Here is a 19,230-nt window from a genome sequence, read left to right as displayed (position 1 = left end):
TGTGAGCAGGAATTAAGGGCCACTTCAGCTGATGAGTAGGTGAGTGGAGTGAGACTGTGTATCAGTTAGCACAACAGAAGACTAGAAGTCCATCTAGTCAAGATTGGATGATTAGTAGGGAGGAACAGGAGATAAACAACAACCATAAAAGAAATCTTTATCTACCGTTTTAGTTTCAAAGAAAAGAAATGTTCCAAATGTGAGAGGAAAGTTATTCCATCCTGCTAAGGTTTGTGATGTGGATGTTGTCTAGGAAGGTATGTAACTTTGAAACAAAGTTTGTGTTTATTCGTAGGCAGTAATTTTTATCTGTGTAGATGCTGGGATTGATTTAAACTCACATCTGATAGTCAATTGAAACAAGATGTTGGCTGGGAATGCTGGAAATCTCCGCAGCAACTATTTTCAGATGGCTGCAAGCATCTGTGTGTATTCGGACTAATGCTTTGAACAGAAAAGCTCAAATGCTGCAGATGTTTTGCTAAGTCAAGTTTACATAACTTCATATGAGCAGTTTGGAATCTGGATATTGATTCAGAATCTGTATTTATTTGGAAAATGTATCCTTCTCAATTGCTCATGAAGTCCTGTAGCCAGTCTTTGAGTTCTGCGCTAAACCACTAGATTGAGGCCTCCAGAACGGAAACTAATTTTTCCATATGAAATTCTGGAAGTAATGAAATTGAAACAACTATTTCCTTTTATTTTTTTAAAAAAGAAAAGAAATTAAGATAAATGATCCAGATAAGTTAAATATTCCGGAATGTGTGAATTGTACAGATTGATACTGTACATCTTGTGGCATATACTAAAATACTTTGCAAAATATAACTAATCTAGAACCCTAAAAATATGTAGTCTTGTTTGTTTTCAGTTAGCCTTATATTAGTTCTCTTTCTGGTAAGTACCTATAGCATACCAGACAACCTATTTACTATACAAGGCAAGACTTTACATGTGTTCACAACTGTTGATTGAGATGCTGCAGCAACAAATACTGAAGTCCTTTTACTTAAGATAAATGAAAAATCTCAGTAATTACTTCTCTTCGCCCCCTCCTCCTTTCTCCTCAACTTTCTTTCAGCAGTGATGTTCCGAATGGATCAGCCTTGACACAAGAGAACATTGGCCTCCTGTCAAACAAGACGGCATCTCTCAGCCTGTCAGAGGACCCAGAGGGAGGAGGAGACAACCATGACTCCCAGAGAGCGGGAGTTACACCCACGTCTGCTCCATGAAGTGAGGCCAGCATACCCCAGAGTTTCTTTTCCTGGGGTGTTGGTAGCTTCCATCACATTTTTTTCCAGGGGTGATTGGAGAAACCCAGTAGCAGAGCAGCAGGTCCAGAGGCAATGTGCACAAACACAACTACTAGAAACAAATCCTGCACATAGTTCACATTAACGCATTTTTTAATTAAAAAAAAAAAATGAAAATTAGCAGTATCTGCAAGCGATTCAAATTAAATTTGTTTTTGTTCTGTGAATGAACTTTATTTTAATAACTTTGGACGCCTTGGATCCCAGGGCTTAAAAAAAAAGATATTATATATATACTCTGTTTGATTAATTGTATGATCTTAATGAAGTAGGTTTTTTCTTTTATTTTGGTATTATTACATACCCAGTGCATAATTCCTTATCACCTTAATTTCTCAACGACTAAAACAACCTGGCCGCTTCCTTGTATGGTTTAAAGGTAAACAAGAAATTGAGGGTTGGAGAGTAGCTGTGAATTGCAGTGTCAAAAGATGTGCAGCAAACTTCATTCTTAAAACAATTCCTCCCATTGTGGCGAGGAACTGAACCCTAGCTTGTGTGAGACTTCTTGCTTAAATTATTTAAATTCGAACTACAAGTGACAGAATCTCTGCAATGCATCAGGTGCAGTCCTTCCTGTATGTCCCAGCGCAGCATGTGTAATTAAAGAGGATAATAAAATAAGCGTCCAACATACGTTATTTTATTTGAGGGTTGCTGGCCTTTTACTTTCTGTTGGGACTAAAGAGGTCAGCAGAATGCAGACCAATCTACTACAGCATGGGTATTTCTGAAGCTGGTGAGCTGGGGCTTATGGTAGAGTCTAACCAGCGTAGGTTGTGCAGCCGTGACCAAAGCAGAACCTCTGGAAATAGGAAGCAGAACATCAGGTTATGCAGTTGCTGGAAGGTTGTTAAATGCTGATGAGCTGGTGGACCATGTTAGTTCATCCAGCGTTTGCTGGGGGTTTTTTTCCCCCCTTCTCACTATGCCTTTAAAACAAGCTTACCCAAAGTCTGTACAATTAAGTTGATGCAGAGGGACTCACTGACCTCTCTGCCTTCTGAAGCAGGTCTTTTATGTGTGCCTTCTCAGCAACTCTTGCCTTTGTTTTTTCTTCATTCCTATTTTATTGTTATTAAAAAACATCCTAATTTCCTCTATAACTTGATATTTTTTCTTTCTTTTGTTCAGTGATGCATCAGTTATTTAATTGTAATGCTCTTGTGAGGGCCTTTTACTGAAGGAGGCCAACATCTTTGCCATCATTGATGCACGCAAATCAATCTTTAAAAAATAGAGGGGGATTTTTATTTCTTTTTTAAAGTTGGCATTGTTTAAGGTCTGTGTGTATTAGAATTTGATACCTGAAAATCAATCTGCAGCTTGTCTGCCACTGCTGCAGTGAATCCTTCCTTGATTCCCCTTTCATGGGGGAAAAGTTGGATTGAAATGACCACGTAAGGTGCAGCAGAGATCCTGTCAGAAGTAGTCAGAAGTGCCGAAAAGCAAATTTTGCTTGATAGATCTAGTGTGCTACTTCTCCAAGTAGATGCTTTGTAAGCATAAGTGGGAGAAACCGTAAGCCTTTCTAGATGTTTTCTTTAACTTTTAAGAAATGAAAGAGATTTTGTTCTTGCTGCATATTTTTTTTGACGTGCACTGGGGTGAGACCCTGTATACGAAGAACTTTGTGGAGAATTATTTTAAAGTGCTACTCCCTCTGCACCATCTTGGCCTGTTCTTGTTTTTTTCTTTCTGGGTTAGACTACTAAATTGGAAAGCACTGGTTATGTAATAAATTACTGCATTGCTTTGGTTGGGTAAAGCAAGAGTTAATAATTTTCTTGGTTTTTAGTTTTTTCCTTAACCTTAACTCCTGCTGAGGTCATAGCAACCTTGGGCTAAGCTTTGCATTCATCATACTGTTAAATAAAACAAAATGGGGGGTGGGAGGGGATACAGTCCCACTATTGCCTACCAGTAGGAGAGTCCAAACAGAAGACTCTTTTGAGTAGCAATTATTTAATTTGCCCAGTCAAGGCACCGCGTTTATATACTATTTCACATTGAATTTGATTATGCCCTACAGACCTGGCTGGTCAAGGATTTGATACACATATTGGCTTGGGATTCGAGCTTTCTTTTTTATTTAAATAAAAATTTATATATAAATATATATATATACATATATACATAGTTATATCTGTATATATATTGGGTATGTTTTAAGAATTTTTTCGCATGAGCGCAGCTGTTGTGATCAAATGTCTGGGAGGTAGAAGCACTGAATGAAAATAAAGGCATTTTTCAGCACCCACGCCCACACTTTCCATATGTCTTCACACGGGTTTATTTCGCTCTTAGTCGAACTTTGGCCTCTTAATTGCCAAGAGTAGTTTTGAAGCTTGCTTTTTTTTTTTTCCTAACCCCTCTTAATTTTCAGTGCTAGAGTAGCTTCATCTACACCTTGCCCCCATCCATCCATATCTCCTACTTGAGGCCTAGCAGAACTAGGCTGATGCAGTTTTGAACCTGTCAGGTCTGTTCCTCCCTTCTCAGCTCTGGGCATGACGATGATTAATTGATTAATTAACATATTCCCCTGGCAGCCTGCTCACAAGCCAGGTGACACAGGCACGGTGCCCTCTTCTCCCATCCTTAAATGCAGAGCACCACCGTCAGGTCAGCCTTCTCGTCATTGTTTTTAATTAGTTTATTTCTTCCTGCTCTGTCTTTATTAACACAGGGAGCTCATTTTAGTTGAGATAATTAGTGCAATATTCTAATCTAGGAGGACAAGCCCAGAATATACCTTTTTTGACTGCAGTAATTCTTGATGTAAAATGAATTTTCAAAGATGGTTATGATATGTTTGAATCTACAGATTCATTTTCAACACTAAGAAGAAAATCTAGAGGGGCAAAAATCTTTGTACCTTTTATTACTTGTGCCAGCTAGTTTCCTTGCCAGGTCAGGGATTAGGGTTTTTTTTTCTCCACTTTTGCTCCCGGGAGTAATTCTGCAGTAAGAGCTATTCAGATTGCTGGCCCACATACGGTGAATGCTTCCAAAACCTATGGATTAGAAGGGAGACCTTACTGTTGTTTTTTTCTCCTTTGTCCAGCTCTCCGTGCTGTACTTTGTGCATAGTGTCCTTGTTGTGATCGGTGTGTCCAGGTGAATGCCCTCTTTGCCCAGTATTACAGTTTGGTTTGTTAAATAGTTTGTTTAATATCCACCAACAGTATTGATTTTTGGCTTGTTATTTTCCCCACCTCCTCTTGTCCTTTTTCTGCTTTTTTTGCAGAAGTTTAGTTGATTAAACAAGTAAAACAGCAAAATGCAGTGTGTGCTTTTAAGTCTTTCTTGGAAGCTGCACCTAAAATTTTCCCTTCTTGTGGAAAAGCACGCTAGTAGAACTGGGAGGACAGATAGTTCTATGTACAAAGGAACCATTGATGGTTACAGCAAATAACTAGGGAGTGAAAATCTCTGGAGTAACTGTATACTGCTACGTTCATTTCTATAGCCCATCATTATCCCAGTTGTACAGGAATGCTGTCCATCTCGGTGAAGTTGGTCTCAGCTACAAAGTAGTTTAGTTCCTTCTGCTTGGGTAAGAAGAAACAGTGCTACAGTGGTATTAGGGCACTACTGCATCATTTGGTAGGTAGGTCAGATGTTCTACTGCAGTAGACAACTTGGAACTCTCATTGATACCTGGGTTTCGACCCCAGCATGGACAAACCTCCCCCAGAATAGGAAGCTTCAAGTGTTAGGTTAAGCTTTAATATGTAGTCAATGTGGAAATTATGTTTCTTTATTCTGTAGTGTTATTTTCCTCCTCCTTCTGTCAACATCTCTTCTGCCCCTCTTGTATACTATCGTATCCTGTCCCATTTCAGAGTAGGACTTTTCTTTATTTAGATCAGAGCACCATCCAAATTTGCAGCACTGTTATCCCCTTTCTTCTTAAGTTCTTTTCTGTCGAGTTTCTTCTGAACCTTATTCTCTCCCTTTTGTCCATATCTACCTTCCTTTCCTTCTGTGGCTTGCCCATTCACCCTCCCTGATTGTGTAACAGTGACAGCTTGCTGCCTCAAAACAGAGCATTCAAATGAATTCGCTTAGCCAATAACTTCTGTGAAGTTGCCTTTTCTAATGGTGTTATTACTCAGTGATGCACAAATGTGATATTGCCCCTACTGGTAGGCAAACGGGGGATCTGTATAAACATGGTAAACTGCTGTTTTTCTTTAAAGGAGAGCCAAAGACTTGTGCTTTACACTTTTATTTTTCCTGGTGTAGCCATTTTGATTGTCAAATTGTTGTAGGGTTTTGTGAGTTGACTGTATTATCCTAATAACAATTTACAAAAGTTAATGATTGTCAAGCCTTATACGTGCATTGAATTGTGGAAAATCATTCCGTTTAGTCGTACAGTTTGCAGTGTACTGAGATGTATCTGGGGTATTCTGACATGTTTTCAGTCTCTCATGCACTCAGCTGATGGAATGGCTCATTTAGAGAGGGAGAAGGAACATAAAAAATTTATATAATCAAAGAAGCCTTGTCTTTAAGTGCTTAAAGCTAAATTGAATACTGATTTAAAATTTCTTCAGTTACAGTAAAAGGTAAATCTGTGTTGCGAATGTGACTGACTTTTAAGCCCATTGGAACTGAAAAGACTTGTCAAACTGTAGCATTACATTAAATTAGATGTGGAAGAAGCAAACTTGTATGATGCTATTGTCTCTTGACAGCATGAATTGAGTAAGGTGGGGCAAATTCTTTATTAGAAAGGACTAGGAGCGAGGCTTTTCATTGGTAATACAAGAAAGCCACTTGCATTTCCCTTCCTTGATCTAACTTAAACTCGTGCAGACTGTTTTAAGATGTTCAGGTTCAGAGAGAAATCTGTAAGTCAGAGTAGCATAAACCCTTGTTTCCATTGCCATTTCCACTTATAAATCTGGCTACGATGAAGCAGACTTACAGGACAGTTATCTGAAGAACGCCAATATAAAGTATCTGTCGTTGAATAGCCATTTCAGACCCACTTTTATGATCCAAGAAATTCAGTGCTAGTAATCAAGAGGCTCAAGAGCAGGAGTGCCATCTCATCATCTTTGTTCTAAAATGGGAGAAAAAAAACCCCATAAAAGCAGTGTGCAAGTTTTGTGCTTGTCTGTGTGTATGAAGAAGTTTTTGTAGTCCTAGAATAGATAGAGGGAACACAGAGCAAGACTGGGCCATGTTACCTTCATATGTAAATTCTGTCATTGTTCACTTTCCAAAACACACGCTTCCTATTTCTGTCTCCTAATGTTGGTAGCACTGATTTAAAAACAACCCAAAAAAAGTCAGTGTGTCAGCAGCTTTAATTTTTTGTATCACAATAAATCAGTTCCCCTGGATGGAAAAAAAAAAAAAAAAGGAAGCAAAAGTTCTTGAGTTGTCCTTGCTTGAGTAAATGTAAATTCTGAATTTGAGGGAAGTGAAACAGCTCTTCTGAGCCACCTCTTAGGGATAGCCTTGGTGCTAACAGTTGGGTGGTGGTTACTTGTGGTATACCAGCATACAGATTATGTAGCGCAAATGGATTTGTTCTCAGATCAAATATAATCTGAAATGTCAGAAACCTCATTGGGGATCCTCTTTTCCATACTCAACCGTTACAACTGCATTATTTTCTATTGAAATGTCAGGGGGGTGAAAGAGGCTAGAGTAAGTTAGTTCAAGTTACACAATGTTAGTAAGCGATTTTGGGGAATGTTGTCCCTTATGCAGTTAACATGTGGTCTTTATTCTTGTGTAGGAAGAAGAATGTAACTGCTTAGTGTTGTCACAGTCTTCAGGGCACTTCTTGTGATGCAGGTAGAGCTTTGATTAGCAGGGAAAGGAGAACAAACAATATTGATTTTTCTTTATCACTTTATTTCCCCATGGTAAGTGTAATATCATGCTGTGGAAACTCCTTGAACGCTATGGTAAGCAAAGAGGGTGCAGCTTTTTCTGAAATTTCCCAATAAAAAAGAGCCTGTGGGAATACAGATTTGTCTGCATTGGGAACATCCCAGTCATTTGAAGCTTAAAATATGTGACCATAATAATCAAAGTTCGATACCTATAGCTTAGTAACCTAAATAATTAACTGATCTTTCCCAGGCAGTCTTTGCAATTCCAGTGAGTTTGTGTATGATTTTAGTGCAAATTGCCAGTTGTTCAGCACTTGGGAAAGTTTAGGTGCCTAGCTCCATCCAGCAAGGCAGGTGTCTTTGGATATACAGGTCAGATGTTTTCATATTCCAGGAAACAACTGATTCTAAGATCTGGAAGTTTTAGGAAAATGCAATTATCAACTTCAATTTCAAAATTACAGTCTCGGGAAAGATGGAAGCAACAGATGCCGCAGTGTCTCTGAAAATAAAAAGCATTAGAGATGGTGGAATTACATATGAAATGTATATGGGGAAATATATCTGTAAGCAAAAAAAAAATCTTGTGGAGTATTTGATGTTTAAGAAATTCTTTGCTGCTTTGTAATGTTAAAAGGATTTATTGATAACTCTGTGGCAGACAGTACTCACAAGTCTTTGGCATCCAAACCAGATTGTGTATTGGATGGATCCCACAACTGGATGTGTGCACTGACCTCTTTATTTCTAGCTTTTTTAAAAAGAAACTTGGTAGCAGTGTTTTATAAATGTATAAAACACCCTGAGACAGAAGAGAGGAAACCCTGTTCACATCACAGCTGCTGCACAGTTTACAATTGGTACCTTTAATCTGCAGCCTCTCCAAAGTGAAGCTGCTCTAACAGGAGCAAATCTAGCACATCAAATGACTTTCTGTTTTCTCTAATTTTAAGGAGTTCCCATACCCCTTTGGCCTCTGCTTGCTGTGTAAGCAGCCTCTATGCTAAGAGGAGCTTTCCTTGAAGTCAGCTTAGCAACTGTGCTGTAGCTTGATTATTTTTCCCTGTTTTCTATAACTGATAGCATAATGTCGAGCTCTTTCCCCATTGTATTTGTTGCTATGGGGAGGAAGAGGTAAGGCGAGGCATGTGTGGGAGGAGGGAGGAAGAGTTGTGGGATCTTCTATATGACAGCTCCCACCCCCTCTTTGAAATCATCTACTTCCAGTTGTGGGATTTCTCTAGAGATTACTTTTTTCCTGGTTGTTTTTTTTTTTTTGTAAGCCTAGTTTTCTTTGATCTTATTAGTTCTGTACAAGTCTCCCCGAGACATTCTGCAGTCATTATCACCTTTTTGGGTGGAATTTATTTTATTTTTTTGGTTTGTTTGGTTTTTTAAATAACTTTTTAACATTGGTGCATATATGCTTGGGATAGAGCTCATGTAATTTTCCAATCGTATTGATTGTATGTGATTGTGCCCTGCAGAGGTATATTTAACAAAAAATAAAAAGGATAGTCTAGGTAATAAAGAAGACCATGAGATTTGTTGAGTCAGGTTATGAACTATTTCTAGAATTTATTTAGGATCCTGGATAAGTTAAATTCCCTGTCTGCTGTTCTCATAAATCAATGCTAAACAAAATGTCATGAATTCTCTCTTTGTTTGAACTGGTTCTTTTCTGGTGTTTCTTTTTTTCTGCTGTTTTCTTCCTTTCCTGCTTCTCTTTCCCATCAAAAAAAATTCTTGAGCCTTTATGGGAATGGCTGACTCTGGGTTGATATTGTGAATATTTATTGTTTGTAACTATCGAAGCATTTTTAATAGGAGTAGAGATGAAGTAAATGTATGAGAAGAATTCCGTAAGCTGAATTCGTTGCGAATTCAGGGGAGTTTTCAAGTCTTATACATACAGACCCAGCCATGGGGGAGACGTTCAGAGGCATACAAGGCATTGAGATCATTGTCCTTCAAAGGTTAGATGCTCTACTGCCTTTTTGGAAAAACTCTGAGGTGACAAAAGGAGTAGAAGAAAGAGTTCACTGTATCCAACTCCCTGTGTCTTTACTCCTGCAAGATATTTTTTAAACTTGAAAGAAAAGCCTTCTAGATATTATACTGAAGTGGGACAGAGTGGATTGAAGGAGGCAAAAGGCAAGAGGATCCAGAGATCTAAAAGTCAGTATTTATCCTTTATTTCTTTTTTAGAACTATAGAGCCAACAGTGTCACTTTTGTATTAAAGAACAAGGAAGTGGAGACCTGTTGTGTGTATGCATGGTGGTTATATAGAAAAAGCCATATGTCGAAATGCTATTTCTTCTTCCCTCTTCACCTTGCTTTTCCCCCTTTTAAAGCTGGCTCAGCCTCACCTCGCTTCCACATAGTGTCTAAGGGTCCTCTGAGTTGCAGATTCAACAAAAAAATGAGTGGAAAGTTGGTGATTCCCTACTTGGTTTGTAAATAGATGGAAGTGTCTACAAGGTCTTACCTGCTTTTCTGTCAGCATTTATATTAAATGATAAATTAATGGAGAACACTTTTTGAAATATCTCTCATTTTCTGTCTGGGATGAATGTGCATTCTTCTAAATTTTGTGTGAGGTGTAAGACTGGGTAAAACCGACTGTGTAAGGCTTTCTCCAGGTCAAGGAGTGTGTGTTCTCTGCTGGGCTGGAGCAAAAGAGATGCCAAATAGCAGAGAAGCCACATGTTCCTGTTTGGGGGTCTGGTCTGTTCTCTTACTCTGCCTGTACACCAAGTGGCTTCTTCATATGTTCAACAGAGGTGAATGAGAAAGGACACTCAACCAGCAAAATGGATTATTTTGCTCAGAGAGCCTATGTTTTTAAAAAACAACAAAACAAACCCTTCGGAGCAAGCAGCATGCCTCTAATGTTGAGCTTGTTTTGGAACTTGCCTTAAAGTGAGAATAAGGTTTGCCCCATAGTCTGGTTTGTGGTTTTTAATCTTCTCCTTTTGCTCCTCTTTGTGGACTTTAGCAAGTCAGGAGCTGGCTAGAATTCTTGAGACCGGCTGAACGTAGTCTGATACGGAATAAGCTGCTGCTTTGCTGAAAAACTCTTCCTTCTCCTCTTCCAGGGCAAGCACAGCCTTCTGCCCTGGGAGTTCACGTATATATTTATTCTGTCTTTACTTTTGAGCCCAAGCACTGTGGATCCATTGAGGCATGTACTTTGCTGGACTGAAGCTCATCCATCACTGCTGACTGTTAGGCCCCCTCACGCTTCCATACAGTTGTATTTTCTTGCTGGTTGGCTTGACACATGCAGTTCCTATAAGGGGAGTTGTGCTTGGTGGGCAGTCCATCAGAAAACGGGATGTTTTAGTTGGTGATGGCTTCCTTTCCCTTTTTCCTACTAGTCTGAGGGTCCGGGATGCTCAGCTACTCACTTAGGAATGTAAAAAGAAAAAAAAAAAGTATTTCTGCAGTGGTTGGCTTTTAAAGAAGATCTGAAGTGCTGTGGAGAGTCAGATCCCTGTGGGAAGGGAGTGGTGGCTGCTCTGCATCAGCAGAGCTTTGGGGAGACTTGGGAGATTTTGGTGTATGGAAAAGAGGGGACGTTGGGTTCAAGTGGATGGCAGTTGCTGGAAATTTTTTTTTCCCTGCAAAAGACCAGCCCAACACACAGGATTTCTTGATCCGATCTCGCTCTGTGAGTGCATCTTCCTGGGCATCACCATAACACTCAACAGTGAGCACCCAAAGCACGAACCAAAATGTAAGCAAATTTACATCCCTGCTCACTACTCGGGCATGTTTAAGGGCTGTTTCCTTCTCCAAGAAAAAGGGGCAATTCAGAGGACAATGTGAGCACATTGAGAAAACACACAGTCTTCCTGCTGCTGTAAACTACCCTGGGCTCTTCCCTGTGAAAAGCAGAGAGCAGAGCTTGTGATGTTGCTCCAGAGGTAGAGGCAGCGTGTGCCATACCCCACGGCTCTGCGGGCACTTGGAAAAGTGGGGTTCCCTGACCCAGCTGGGACATCTTGAGTTGTTTCTGTAACCCCCTTCCCCGTGACTGTGAACTCTGACTCCCGGTTTCCTGGATTGTGAGAGAGACTAAAACTGAGCTGTGATGCCTGATCCCTCTTGCCCTGGGCTGCCAGGCTTAGAGTTTTGGTGCTTGGTGATTTTTGAGCGGCTGGTCCCTGTCTGTGAACAGCAGCTTTGGGAGAAAAACTGTTCCTGTGCTAGAGGAAACAAGGCAGCTAATGATTTGTATTAACGCACTTGTCATTCTGGATGCTTTCTTAAGTATAACTCTGCCCAGGCCTGAGCGCTGGCTTGGTGCTTTGAGCTGAACTGGTAATAAATTGCCACTTACATGCTGCACTCAAAAAATTATCTATTTATCAGCTACCCTGAAGGGTGTGGCTTGGGCAACTTGCAGATCCCTCCAGTCTCAATTCTGGAATTAACCTCACTGTTAATAGGGCCACTATCATTAGATCATTTCCGTGCTCAGTTTTAGATGTTTGGCCTCTCTTTTACAGCTATATGGGATGTGCAAAATACTGTCAGTGTTTGCTCTTGGTTTTTACTGCATTGAACTACCCCTAAGCATTGGGCGAATGGAAACCCATGCTTGGATAGCTGCCTGCTGCTGGGGGTGGAGAATCCCCAATTCACCCCATGAAGACCCTGGGACCAGCAAGCATGGGACTTCCCTCAGAAAATTAAACCACCAGCCACGTGGACCGTCAAGGTATGGTGTGGGAGTCCTTTCCCACAGAGGACGTTTTACCTCCCGCAGCAGATTACGGATAACCTGTGGGTTACTGGCTGACTTCCTTCGCAGGTCTGGCTGATCTGCGGTCAGGCAGAAAGCAGCTCTGAGGAGCAGGAGGTTGTGAGAGGGGATCATGTGGCTTTTGTGCTTGCTTTTGATGGAGATAGCCCTGATTATAGAACTGATAGGAGAGCAAGAATGATATGTTGGGCAGAGGCAGTTTTTTTAAGAGTGGCACTTGTCCCAGGCTATGGGAGTGGAACCCACGAAAACAAAGTTGGGTCCAGAGCATGTTGTCCTTTCTTTCACATGCATTTATTTCCTCTGCCCCATTTTTATTCTAGCCCTTACTGGTATAGTAGAATCTTTAACTTCCCCCAAACAGTTTGCAGCTGCATTTTCCATTAAGACCTAGGCTCTTACTGGAGGTCAGTAACGGAGTGGCTTTAGCACCAACTGAGCCAGCCAGCTCCTGGGTTTTGACATTCAGGAGGCAGTGCTGTAGAATTTGTAGAGCAACCACATCCTGGATCTGAAATTGCATTGCTCAGTCCTGCTCCCAACACTGCTATGTGTGGGCTGGAGGCAGGGGGAGGTGCTGTTAATCCTTAGCTCCCCAGCTGGGCAGGTGGAAAGGTGAGTGTAGTTAAGAGGGGACGTATTTGAAACTGCGGAGTGTGAAGTGGGGCAGTTTCTCCCAATTTGTGTCTGTCTGTTTGGGAATGGGGGTGACGGGACTTGGGGCAGAGGGAAACATTTTGCTGAGCTACAAGATGCTAAAGTGAGATTTACAAATACCTTACGTCATCACACTTTTATTTGAACTCTTGAAAGTTTTTTGGGTTTCTTTTTTCATGGTACGAGCAGTTAATTTTCTATTGGCAAGAACTAAAGGCATCTGACACTTGTGTGGCGTAGGTGGTCGAACTTTCCCTTGTCAGATTGAACTTTAAAACATCTTTCAAACTAAACATTGCTGTACTTTTTTTTTTTTCCCCCTGCTCTTTGCTTAACCTTCTGTAGCTGGTCATCAGCCTTTGGTCTCAGTGTCCTACTCCCCTCCCACCCCCCCTGCTTGAGCACAGAAATCTAGTGGGGAAAACTGCTTTGGACTGGTTTGGGCTCAAGCGAGACTGACTGTCCTCTTAACAATTTGCGTTTACACCCTAAAAGCAGAAGGCTGGAGGTACAGGGGGCAGGTAAGAGAAACCAATTCCACTAATATTTCATTGTTAATTAACTCCTTATCACAGGTTTGTTTCCCTCTATAGGAGCCTGTGAAGTGTAGTTTCTGCCAGAGTGTTTTTTCTCTCTGGGCTCCTCTCCCTGAGGAGCCATTTTGAGAGGGCCCTCCCATCCACACTCTCACGAAGGCTCGCTTCTTTACAGCTCGCTAATGTGTCCTGCTTGACTTTTATCCCCCACCTGTAGCAATGCTTCACGGTGTGGAGAGCAATTCGTAAGGTCAGGTTGTCCTGAGTAATCACTGATCTCTTGCCCGGCTGTAAAAGAGCACTGCCGATATACTTTGCACTTAGTTTTTGGGGCGCGGGAGAACAGGGAAAGCTTTTCTTCTCAAGAGCCTATGTCAATCTTAAAACGGTTTGAGCTACTTAATGTTTTCTGGGCTTTAGCACGCTGTACGGGTGCTGTGGGATGTTCACACCGCTGTAGGGTAGCATCAGTAGGTTCGGTAGGGTGGTTGCTGTGGGTCTGCGAGCAGTTAGTCGTCCTTTCGTGCAGCGCTGAGAACAGTGGGATGGAAATGGCTGGAGCCCGGCTGTGTTGCACAGCAGGCATGGGATGGGGAGAAGATTCTGTACACTTGCCCAGAGCCTTCTGATTTAGAGCTGAATCAGCAACTTGTTTCATGGCTTTCTACACTTCTTACAGGGGTGAAGCAGAGGAAAAAAGCCCTTCCTAATTTTTACATTCTTCCTTGCCAGTAACCCTTTTCAGGCAGTGATGCTGTGGTAATACTTTTGGGATCCTTCCAGGATGAAAGCAGTTGACATATGGAGTGTGTGGCAGCGCTGCAGTGGAAGAGGGTTTGTTGAAGAGCTGTGGAGGGAGGAGAAGTGTTTTTTCAGCCAACTGCTCCAATGAAGAGCTGGCTTAAGAAACAGGGAGGGCCCTTGCTCTAAAGCGCAGCTGCTGCCTCTCAGCATGGTAGTTCACCGCAAGTCTCACATCTCCCCTGTTGTAGGAAATGCTGTCTATGTAGGTTGGGTGTGTCAGGGGCAAGCTGGCCTTAGTGGCTGATAAATTGGATTTAAGGCATTAGTATGAAGGCCTGCATCTCCTAATTTGACGGAGTCAGGACTTCACTGTGAAGTAGCAATGGGGAATGTTTCCCATTTAACCAGGATGGGGTGAAGATGAGGTGCTCTCCCCACTCCTGTACTTTGGCCATTAAATGTGAGATTAACAGCGCTTTTTGTGACAGTGAACACCACGATCTGCCTCTAGCTTGACAGAAACAGGCAGCTGTGCTTGTACAGGCAGGTCAGCACACGCTTGCGGACGTGCCTTTCCTGGGAGGTGAGCGGAGCGAAAGGGCAGGGACTGAGGCGAGGTTGTCCTTTCTCCAGTCCTGGCCCTGGGACTGCAGAGCACAGAAGTGTGTCTGCCTTGTTGCTTGCTGGGTTTTTTTGTTTTTTTTTCCTGTAGAAGTGAAAGGTTCGGAAGAGCAGCGCTTCCTGGAGTACTTTCAATTGTCTGAATAGTTTTCCTTTCTCTTGCCCTCCTGCCCTAGGTGGTGTGTTTTGTTTCTCTATTTGGTTGACTTCCCTCCCCTTTTAGATTTTTTTTTTATTTTCCACCCTTTGTGGTGCTGCATCCATCCTAAACCTTTTGAAAGATAATCTGTTTGTTGCTACCACCAAGGCCTGAACAAGTACGTCTTGTTTTGCGTGTTTTCTTGCAGTACTTGTTGCTATGCTATTAGCACATGCTAAAGAGGGTCCCTCAGGGCTCCATACAGTCTTGGTGCCAAATGAGGTAATTTCTGCTTTTGCTGAGGAACTGGAGCCAAGATGAAGTCATTGCCCAAGAGCCCGGGAAGGGGGTTGTGAAAGAACCCGGAGGTCTCCTGCATCCCGGATCAGCCGTCGAGCTGCTCCTATTTTCCTCCCACCAGTTCTGGCCGGACCACAGACATAGAGATCACCAGCGTGAAATGCAGCTGATCTTTAATTTAGTTACTCAGGAGGCAGTGCTTGGTAGCTGTGGCAGTGAGTACGTGGGGGTGGGCAGAGACCTTCCCAAGTTAGACATAGCTTCAAAAAAAGTCTTCCACAGCGAGCAAGTCCTGGGCGGGCTGCCAGCCCTTTCCAGTAGTTGTTTCCTGAGCTGTTGTGGCTGCGGTCCGTGAGCTTCCTCCCATGGGGTGTGTGAACAGACTCAACCCAGAGTCATGTAAAGGGCATCTCGAAACCACAGCACGCAGGAAACCTTGTGTGCCACTTCATCAGCCCCGGGCTGGCCAATGAGGGAGACCTTGCTGCCACAGCTGACGGGATGTGCAGATCCCCCTGCTCTAGCAAAGCTGGAAAATATAAATTCTTTCTACCTTGCTGGGAGATTTTCAGAGACCTGTTTTTGCTAGAACGTGGTTATTACCATTAACCTACCCTCCTCGGGTACCAGGGACGGTCAGTTTGCATTGAGGTGGTGTGATCTTTGGACCGGAATAGCTGTGGTGCACCAGCTACGCTGTACACACCCATACAATAGACTTATTAGGGATTAAAGATACTCAGTGCATGGAGGGACCGACTGCCCTGGAGACCTCCCTCATCCTTATCACCTCTCTTCTCTGCTGTGGTGTTCCCTGCATCAGTGACTTAAATAGTGTAAAGCTGAGGTGAGCCTGAAAGCCCAGACAGGAGTTGAAGGGGACAGAGGAGCTCAGGGGAAGGGGGAGAAAGAGACCAGGAAAACCAGGAGATTCCTCCAGAGAAAAGGGGAAGGAAACAGTCAAAAACATTTTGTCTAAGGCCAACTGGTCTGTGGAGCTTGGGGTACCTGGGGGCTCTCCCCATAAGGAAGAGGGGTAGGATCTGTAGAGAAGCATTGATGCACCTGGACTGCAGATCGGGGCAGCCGGTGGCTTTGGTGGCTCTGCGCTGGCTCCTGTTGCCGGCAAGCTTGGGGAAATGCAGCATGGGCAGGGTCCTTTCATGGTATCCACCTCTGCTGGCCAACAGTGGGGATTCAGAAGTTCAAACCATACATTTTTGTACAAACTTGTCAAGGCTGAGCCTGTTGCTTTTAAAAGAGAGGGCACCCAGGGCTCTGGGAAAGCACCGTTTTCGGGTTATTGTTTCTGAAAGTGGCATGTGCTGAGAGGCGTGCTTGTCTTGCTGGTGTTTTGTTGGTCTGTCCTCCTGGTTTATCCTGCAGCTACAGGACAAAAGGATGATTGGAGAGGACCGTGGGACTTCTGTCACTCTGATGTTGGCTGAAACGGGGCCCGTGGGCTGCAGCTACAGCGTGGGGTTTCTGGACAAGCCAGAAATAAGCGCTCTCTTTCTGGTTCCAGGACAATGCATCTTTTTGTGGCGTGTCTCTTCAGTGTCTGGGGTCTGGCTGCCCCTGAGCACTACGTCGTGGAAGACATCTGTACTGCAAAGCCACGTGACATCCCAGTGAATCCCATGTGCATCTATCGCAACCCTGAGAAGAAGCTCCAGGAGAGCGAGGGGCAAGAGCCAGGGAAGGGCAAACTCCCGGAGTCTACTAACCCCCGGGTCTGGGAGCTGTCGAAGGCCAACTCGCGCTTTGCTGTTGTCTTCTACAAGTACCTGGCTGACTCCAAGGACAATGGGGAAAACATCTTCATGTCGCCCCTCAGCATTTCTACAGCCTTCGCCATGACCAAGCTTGGAGCTTGTGGTAGCACCCTCCAGCAGCTCATGGAGGTTGGTGGCATTTCCTCAGCCTTTTCCCGTAGCTGTCACCCGGGTCCGAAAGACAGCAAAGGTGACAGTGGCCAACTGCTGCTGAAGGGCTCTCTGGGACAGGATGGCTCCTCGGCTTGGGACGGGAGACCTTTATTTAAACAAGCCCCAGAGAAGGACATATGCAGGCTGCTTGTCTCGGATTTGTTTTGATCCCAGCTCTTTCCTCTGACCCCTTATTTGCATCCAGCATTCGGGGTGGATTTTTTTGGATTTGAGAGGTTAGGTTTCATCTGGAGGAAAGGAACCCCATTTGGGAGATGAGGAAAGGGAATGGGAACAGTTTGTTTCTTGCGGATTGGGCAAGCACATAGCTGAGCAGGTGGCTAAGCTTTTTCTTATGCAAAAAGCAGGAAAACCCATGATATCAAGTCCTGTTGGGAGAGGTTCTTTTTCACATTCCCTCTCTCTCCCTTGGGACACAAATAAGACACGTGGGATGCCCTCCAGTCCACCTGGCTTCCAGGGTTCTGTCACCCTGCGGGAGCTCAGAAACATCAGTTACTTCTTGAGGGCCTCCTTGTAGTAAGCTAAGAGCAGTCTGAGCGCTCAGCCAGGACTAAGCAGCTTCTGTCTCTTGTGTTGGGCAGAATTACAGCAGCACAGTAAGGGCCTGAGCTTCCCGAGCAAGGGAGCCTGCACGCATGGAGCCTCTCCCTCCAGCCATGGCTCTTAAACTCGGAGGGAAGCTCTGGTCCTGGACTGAGAGGTAGTCCTGAGTTCAGGCTCTTCCATGGGACCTATTAACTCCCTGCCTGTCTAAGCATCCTTCTTGCTGCTGGACCCGCTTGCCTGACAGCTGAGGGCACTCCTCTGCCACGTGAGGTTTGGTACTGCCCATACCTTCCTCACAGAGACCCGAGGCAACAGCCTGGAGGGGCCTTTCTCCCTGCAACGAGGAGATGTGAATTAAACTGCTCCACATGTCCCCACTGCCGCTGTCCTCACAGATCCTGCCTCTAGAATGAGAAATGTTGGGGTCACCTGCCATCATCCCCGCAGTCTGGGCAGAGCAGAGCAGTGAACCACATCTCCAAAATCTTCACTTATGCCTTCCCCTCTGGGGAACTTGCTGTGGGAGAACAAGAACCTGCTCATGGATTCATTCTCGCTGTTTGCCTCTTCCAGGTATTTCAATTTGACACCATTTCGGAGAAGACATCTGATCAGATCCACTTCTTCTTTGCCAAGCTGAACTGCCGGCTTTACAAGAAAGCAAATAAATCTTCAGAGCTGGTATCAGCCAACCGCCTTTTCGGGGAGAAATCTTTGGTCTTTAATGAGACTTACCAGAACATTAGTGAAATAGTTTATGGAGCGAAACTCTGGCCCTTGAACTTCAAAGTGAGTTTGAACTACTTGATTTTTCTTTTTTTGTTTGATTTCCCCCCCGCTTCTGGTTTTGCTGTGTCCCTATCTTTTGCCCCAGCGAGTGCCCTGCTCTGGGCGCGCGGGACATCAGTGAAGGCAGGAGGGAGTACGGGATGCAGCTCCTCCTGTCCCAGCTCACCTTAACAACATTCAGTGTCCTCCTGGAGCACATGCCCTGCTAATCTGTCTCCTGCAGAAGAGGTGTTTAAAACCCTTAATTTAACCTTTTTCTTTTTTTTTTTTTTTGGCTCTTCCTGCAGGAGAAGCCAGAATTTTCCAGGGCGATCATTAATGAGTGGGTGGCTAATAAGACGGAGAAGCGCATTACAGAAGTGATCCCAGAAGGAGGTATTGATGATCTCACTGTCTTGGTCCTAGTCAACACCATTTATTTTAAGGTACGGTTAACAAGGCTGGGGGAGCAGCCCATTTCCCTGGGGAAAACGCAATGCTCATGTTTGTCTCTGTCCTCCCCCTCTCCCTTTCAGGGGCACTGGAAATCGCAGTTCCCAGCTCCAAACACAAAACTGGATTTATTTCACAAAGCCAACGGTGAGACCTGCAAAGTCCCAATTATGTACCAAGAGTCCAAATTCCGCCACGCGTCCATCCCCCAGGACAAAGTCCAGGTGCTGGAGCTGCCTTACAAAGGGGACGATATCACGATGGTGCTGGTCCTGCCCGCTGCTGGGACATCACTGGTGGAGGTGGAGCAAGACCTGACATCGGAGAAGCTGCAGGACTGGATAGACTCCATGATGGAGGTCTCTCTCTTTGTCTACCTCCCTCGTTTCCGCATTGAGGACAGCTTCAGCGTCAAGGAGAAGCTGAGAAAAATGGGGCTGGAAGATCTCTTCAGTCCAGAAAATGCCAGACTCCCAGGTCAGATGTGGAGATGGGGTCATGTAGGGTGGAGGTGGGAGGAAACCGTTCCCCCACAGGTGCCGGGGCAGCAGTAGGTGCAGC

General features: G+C 43.9%; 1 protein-coding gene across 5 annotated transcripts in view; it reads left to right on the top strand.

Moving 5' to 3' along the window:
- RC3H1 (ring finger and CCCH-type domains 1) overlaps positions 1-19,230 on the top strand; it is a 76,080-nt gene that overhangs the window by 55,807 nt on the left and 1,043 nt on the right. For 2 of the 5 annotated variants that reach the window (XM_054834093.1, XM_054834095.1), the window contains exon 20: positions 1,088-10,144. In XM_054834093.1, the coding sequence (XP_054690068.1) occupies positions 1,088-1,238 (151 nt within the window). In that variant the 3' untranslated portion in view covers positions 1,239-10,144. Of the gene's footprint in view, positions 1-1,084; positions 10,145-16,475; positions 16,855-18,021; positions 18,238-18,524; positions 18,663-18,752; positions 19,147-19,230 lie in introns of those variants that run through there. The other 3 variants (XM_054834092.1, XM_054834094.1, XM_054834096.1) reach the window with 2 other exon arrangements.

Source organism: Grus americana, chromosome 8, assembly GCF_028858705.1.
Source record: "Grus americana isolate bGruAme1 chromosome 8, bGruAme1.mat, whole genome shotgun sequence".
NCBI classification, from domain to species: domain Eukaryota; kingdom Metazoa; phylum Chordata; class Aves; order Gruiformes; family Gruidae; genus Grus; species Grus americana.
This window is presented reverse-complemented; position numbering and strand designations above follow the sequence as displayed.